We start from the raw sequence: 6,926 nt of genomic DNA, 5'->3' as shown, positions 1-6,926 counted from the left end.
TTGGTCTGGATTTTAATTTGACCAGAAGCCATTTTGACTGGACCAAATCCAGCTGTAATGTAATCCCTAGCTTCTCATCTGTATTCTTGAAGACTAATAGAATAGCAAAACCTTCTTAAAGACAACTTAAATGTGTTGTATAGTGTCCTCAGGGTAACTTCTGCACTAAAGATGTTTTCTTTCCCACCCTGTAGAGGTATCTCATTAAGTGAGATAGGCACTAGTGTCATTATTAAGTTTTCATGTGTTTCTCAGTTTTGATGCTAATCTTCATGTGTGATTTATTTTTTTTTTCCCCTTTGCAGCACCAATGTGGTTATGAATTATTCAGAAATAGAGTCTAAGGTTCGAGAAGCAACCAATGATGATCCATGGGGACCTTCAGGGCAACTCATGGGAGAGATTGCCAAGTAAGTGATAATTTGGTTCAGTGATGAAGAAAAGAAAGGTGCATTTTATACAGGAATGTGACATTTGCTGCTAAATCAACTCTGCGGTATGCTGACTGACAATGCTGAAAAGTTGCTGTAAATCAAGTCTTACTTTCTTAACACATAATCTTATAATATATTGGAAACTGTCAAACAAGAATGAAGGAAAATCTTACGGTCTTGTTTTTATTTATAGAGCCTCATAATTCTTTCAATATATCTGACTTTTTTTTGGGGTGCTTATTTTCAAGCTGCTTTCTTTTGACTTTCCTAAATAGAGGAAAACATGTCAAATTCTTCCTTGAACTTTTTTTCTGTTAAAAATGAGTTTGGAAGTTGCGTGCTTGACTAGTTGCAGTGGTTATTAGGGATTTCATGTTAAACATTACCTTCGTTATAAATTAGTGAAGGTTCTTTTACAGCCTCAGATTTTTAGAATTACTTATTTCTTTTGTAGTGCTGGTATGTAAATTACTTCTATATGAGTAAGAAAGAGGGATAGCTTTTTCCTTTAGAATGTCATTAAATGTGAATGGGCTTAGATCAAGCCTGCCATCTACTGTCAGCCTTGAGTCTTAACAAGCCATGGTGCCAAACCATGGCGACTAAAGTTTCTTTACTCCTTTTATTTAATTCTGTAGGGCAACGTTTATGTATGAACAGTTTCCAGAACTTATGAACATGCTTTGGACTCGAATGCTGAAAGACAATAAAAAGAACTGGAGGAGAGTTTATAAGGTGTGTATGTATATGAGCTGGAAATATTCAAGACTTTCTGTTGGTCTTCGAAGCACATAATGCTTGTTGCTACTATAATGTGCTGATGTAGTGTCTTGTTTAGATACTGCTATATCACTCCACTAGCAACCTGTAATTTCTTTTCCTAACTGTTACTGAAGTCAAAAGATGTCTTTCTAATGCTGTACATGAAAGAAACAAAATTCTGGGTTTACAATTGTGTCTTAAGTTGCTATCCAGTGAACATAATAGAGCAATTACATTTTGCTGATATTCAAGTATTGGAGTAGCATTCACATTTTGAATCCACCCAAAGGAGTTGTTACAGTGCTCCATGAGAAGTAGATGAGAAGTTATTGTGCTATCGGGAAAATGTTTTGGAAGGAACTCAAGAATACCTGAAATAAAATGGAAACTATTCTTAATTTTATTTCAATTCATAATTCTCTGAAAATAGTAGTTTAGCTTTGAATGGACCAAATTTTCTTGCAGATCTTATAGGAGGTTTTTATGTCCTACTTGTGGTTTGGAAAAAGAAATGAATCATTTGCATTTTTCCTGTCTTTGGCTAATTAACATGGTAGAGAAACTTTTTGCTTAAGATTATATCATGCTACATGTAAAGTGGTATTCAGTGTTCACTGAATTATGCAAATATAACCTCGTTTTTTAGATGTGGTGTATTGGACTAGCTTATATTTCTGTTTTTCTTGATGCCAGGATTGTAACAAGACAGAATTAATTCTAAGGCATGGCTTGTGCTTTTCACAGGTGCTTGATGTTTTGTATTCATAGTAATTGTTTTCCCTGAAGTACGATATAAATTAATATTTAATGCTACCACACATAGCTACTTAATGTTATAAAGACTGCTTGGAATTGCTTATCAGGTTTGGATAGGTTGAAATATAATGATAGTTTTAGCTGATAAAGGCACTACTTTGGAGAAAGTGCATGTGCAGTTTCTTTTTCTAGATAGAAATCCTCAACATAAAATTATAATTAAAATACTACTTAAACTTCATTTACTTTGTTGCTTGCTTAAAATTGCCCTGAAGTGCAGTTTTTTGTATTGTGTACAAAAGAAGCAAAAGAAAATGCTTCATTTACCAGGGTTAACTTTTTCTCTTACGTTGCTACTGCTGTATTTTAAAATGGGCAGTAGCTGATGAAGGTAACTACTTGTAATTTAGTAACAACAGATTAGTTTGACAAATACAGTTTTGATATTCTAAAGAGAAAAAGGTGCATGTGGGGAAAATGTCTTTTTTCTGTGTGAACCCGTATAATAAGTCTTTATTTAAAAGTGGAAAGTCTTATTACTTACTAATTTGGGGAGGGGGATAGGTTTGGTTTTCTATTGCAGCTTTTTTTTCTTTTCCTTTAAAAAGAGATAGAGCTTTTGTTCATGCAATCATAAGGTGCTTTGTATTTTTATAGTCCTTGCTGCTCCTAGCTTACCTCATAAGGAATGGATCAGAGCGTGTTGTTACAAGTGCCAGAGAACACATTTATGATTTGCGATCCCTGGAAAATTACCACTTTGTAGGTGAGCAATAGAAAAATCTTATAAGCAAATTAAAACAGTAGTTGGAGTTGTCAGTCACCTGAACCAGCTTAGAAGCTTCCCCAGTCTAATTAGAATGTGACTGTTGCCAGTTGTGTGAAGAGTGCAGAATCCAAGACGTGGGACCCTAGAGTATTAATTAGTGAAGACAAGAACTTGCAGAAAAGACTGGCTAATAACAACAGAACCAACACAACATGAGTGTTCGGGTTTATATTAAAATATGCACTAGAGACTGGTCCCCTGTGGTGTCCGTAAAGCAATAGCTTTAATCATATGGGAAGAAAAGGTTAGAGCTCCAAAACACACACATCTGTTTGAAGCTGGGTTTTTTTTTTCCTCCCACCAAATAATATTTACAGTGCAAAGGCAGCAAGGCCAGTGTGTGTTTTGAATGTGAAAAAGGCTGGGAAAGGAGCACGTTTAGCTTGTACATCCCAACGGAAAGCGATTTTTCAAGAATTCACTTGTACAATAAAACTGAGTTCTTGCAGTTAAACTTGCAAAACTGTGCTAAAAAGACTGAGGAAGAGGGGTGGTATTTGGAAGGGTTAAAATTTTTCCATTGGAGAACGTAATTTCTGCCTCCATCTTTTGTTAATCTTTTCATATGTTTCAGCAGCAGAGAGATGGTTCTAAATACACTATTCAGTGAAAATTCATTTCTCTAAGGGTGAAAATTTGTGTTGAAACAAAATATTTCATCCCTTTTAAACACATGCAGTGGACCTTAACAGCCATAAGATCTTTTTCTGACTGCTGTGTCTGTAATTCAGATTGATCAGTTTGATGCTCAGTATTACTGCCTCTGATTAATTTTTTCTTTCCTGCCCCCCTTCTATGCATCGTCTCTATCCTGCTTTACCTATACAGATGAAAATGGCAAAGACCAGGGTATAAACATACGCCAGAAGGTAAAAGAAATGGTTGAATTTGCTCAAGATGATGATCGACTTCGGGAAGAGAGAAAGAAAGCAAAGAAGAACAAAGACAAATACATTGGGGTTTCTTCAGACAGTGTTGGAGGGTTCAGATACAGTGAGTACTAGGCTTTCTTGGTCAAGGATTGACCATCTTTTAACTTGGCTTGGATAACACAGATAACATAAGGAATTTCTAAGATGCTCCTTTTAGGTGCTTTTTCTTTATATTTCTTTAACTGTCAGTGTTGCTGTTATCAAAGAATTCTTGCACATTTTCTCCCACATAAGGATTTTTACAGTAATCCATTTAAATTTGTAAGTTAGTTTTTTTCTTTTTAGATTAAAAACTAACTAGAAACTTATACAAATGACATTAATGCATTGGCTTAGCCAAAACTTAGTTGTCTCTTTTTCTATTCATAGGCAGAGTCTCCTTGTGAAATGAATGCTGCTGTAGCAGAAGTAGATAAATAAATGCCCTCGTAAGTAAGGGTTTCTTAGTCAGTCTTAAAAAATGATGATACTTTCCACCCACTACAGCGTAAGAATTGCTTCACCTACTCCTTCCTGACAACCTCCTTTAGAACCATTGGTTAATTTGGGTTAGGGCTTTTAGGACACTAATACTGTTTGGGTGAAACAATATAGATATTATATACCATTAGACTTTTTGGTTTCCCAAGTAATACTGTTGGGACACTTGGAAGATACCTGAATGTTAACTATGGATTCTGATGTCTGTCAGATCTGACTTCAAATGTATGCACTAAGTACATTGTAAGTGGTGGAGCTTATATTTCAGGAATTTACCAATACAGCTGTTAGTGTCTCAGTTTGTGTGTTTTTAAAATCCAAAATACTTTATTTAAAAACATTCATGCACAAAGTGGAAAATAAAAACCAAACCACCATCTAAATGCTGTTGATAGGTAGCCTGATGTCCCCTTGCTTTAGAAACAAATTCATCCATTTGCTGAGGTGACCAATGTGCTTCATGTGTGCATTGAGTTCTGTCAGATTATTTGCATCTTCAGCATAATGTGTTTGTAGGATCTTGGCCTTGGAGGATGTAGTGCCATCAGCTTGACTTTTAGAGAGGGCACAGGTTTCCCTGATAGCCTCGGTTAGAGAAAGGCACACAACCAGCACTGTTTTGCTTATCAAGTACAAGTGTGCAGCGTCCTTCTTGCTCCCCAGTCCCTGCCATAATGTCTAGCAGGGATCTGAGCTTGAACTGGTTTTTATGCCTGATGTCTCCCAGCATGTTGTTCATGATCCAGCTGCCAGTCGTGAGATGTTTAGCTGTATTTTCTTTGGCCTGAGTAAATCCTTGGCTGCTTTTATTAAGGGATGAGTCCCAGAGTCACAATGGTACGTAGTTTGCTAGTCAGTGACTTCTTTGACAGAAGGGTTTGGTATAAGATCTGAGTAGTAACTGTAGGATCTAAACCTCACCTGTCCCTCTCTGGTGCTATGTATGTTTTTTACTCTTCACTGTAAGCCTTAAATCTAGATTTGCTCTCTCCTGGTTTTGACAGGTTACTTCTCTTTGTTCCTCTGTTCTCCCTTTTCCTCATATTCAATCATTGAAAATCTCTATCTCCGTGGCAGGATATGTCTAATTTTATTATATTCTTTTAGGCTTTTGCTACCTGCTTGGAATTCTGGTGATTGTCTTCTAAGAAATACTTATGAGTCACTGCATTTGTACTTTAAGTACATGTCCTTCTGTTCTTTCACTGAGCTTATCTTTTGACTAGCTCTGTACAGTCGTGATCTATCTCCATATGCTGGCTAGAACTCTTTGTCCATATGCTCTTTAGTTATCATTCAAGTTTTTTAATTTAAACGAGTATCTCCTTTGTCTTGTACTTAGTTTTGATGGTAAAGGATTTTTAATTATCCTTTCATTGAGTAAGGTTAAAAAAATAATCTCTAGCAGCACAAAACAAATTTTTTCCCAGGTCAGACTTGTCATCTGAAACATTCTAGTTATTTAAATATGAAATGCTTGCATTTTCTGAGTGTTCCTTAGCTCTTTTTGTCCTGAAAATACCAGGCTCTTGGGGTGTTTTTTAGTTTACCTTAAGATTCCTGTCACACAAGGAAACCTTCTACTGGATTTTATGTTAAAACACTTGAGAGCCTGACAAAACTGAAATAAGGCCATTTTATTCTCCTGCAACATTTAACAGCAGTTTCTCCTTTTTCAGTGATAAAGATCTCTTTGACTGTCACTGATCTGCAACAGATTCTCTGCTTTGTAAAAGTTTGCCTATCCTTTATGGATCTAAACAAATACTGCTGAAGACTTGCACTTACATCTTCAGTAAGAAAATACATCCTCTGCTATGTGGTATTATTGAACAGATAGAACTCAGATTTTGCACCTTGTAGTGCTATCATTTACTTTTAATTAAAAGTGGCTTAATTGACTGCATCTTGAACATTACCTGAGCTATAACATAATTTGTGTGTAACTTGAAATAATGAATTTTTCACCATTCTTCCTTTCTGCTATTCAGTGTTACTCAGCTTAAGTAAATATATATTGGGTTGGTTTATATACCTGTATTTTCTGATAGAAGATCACAATACAAGTTAGTAATGTGTGCTGTGTTTCTGATAGTTAAGTCTTTGTTAAAGTGTAAATGTTGTGGGTTTTCTTTTAAATTAAACTTAAGTTGGCTGAATGTGTAAAAATAAACCCAGGTTAAGTTTTTAAGCTTTTTAATGAGATTGTACTGCAAATATATTTATTTCAAGTAAAACTTGGTCAATAAGCTAAGCTAACAGTATGGACGTCTTGAATACTTCGTTAGAGGGGGGGAGAAGGAAAGATTTTGATTTCTTGGTGACAGTGTTTAGTAAAGATGCTCAGGGTACTCAGTGGCTGCTGAAATGGTGAGTTGCTTTATTGCCACCTCTTTTTATCTCTTTAGAAGGTTTTTTCACTCACCGAGTGTGGAGAAGAAAGAACAGAAAGTTATGTATTGCACACTTATGTCTTTTGATATTTTGATACTACACTTCTATGTGCTCATGAATGTCAATATATGAAAACCCCTATTGATTTACTTCTGAGCACATAGCTTGGCCAAGAATGGGATATCATGTATTAAGTGCCTGTTACAGAACTGGCGTGTCCCATTTCTGATAAGCTGCTTATGCAGCCAGGGTTGATTGTGCCTCTTGTGCTTCTCCAGCAGAGTCCAACAGTATCCTGATGTGCTGTGCAGTGCATTAAGATTGTATCATTGTCATAAA

General features: G+C 35.8%; 1 protein-coding gene across 2 annotated transcripts in view; it reads left to right on the top strand.

The window, feature by feature from the left end:
• The first annotated feature begins 311 nt into the window (after positions 1-311).
• Positions 312-6,926, top strand: part of CLINT1 (clathrin interactor 1) — a 24,233-nt gene continuing 17,618 nt past the window's right edge. For both annotated transcript variants that reach the window (XM_010020192.1, XM_010020191.1), the window contains exons 1-4: positions 312-410; positions 1,073-1,169; positions 2,610-2,718; positions 3,610-3,774. In XM_010020192.1, coding sequence (XP_010018494.1) covers positions 319-410; positions 1,073-1,169; positions 2,610-2,718; positions 3,610-3,774 — 463 coding nt within the window. In that variant the 5' untranslated portion in view covers positions 312-318. The remainder of the gene's footprint in view (positions 411-1,072; positions 1,170-2,609; positions 2,719-3,609; positions 3,775-6,926) is intronic.

The sequence above is a fragment of the Nestor notabilis genome, unplaced genomic scaffold (genome assembly GCF_000696875.1).
Source record: "Nestor notabilis isolate BGI_N333 unplaced genomic scaffold, ASM69687v1 scaffold28208, whole genome shotgun sequence".
In the NCBI taxonomy this organism is placed as follows: domain Eukaryota; kingdom Metazoa; phylum Chordata; class Aves; order Psittaciformes; family Psittacidae; genus Nestor; species Nestor notabilis.
This window is presented reverse-complemented; position numbering and strand designations above follow the sequence as displayed.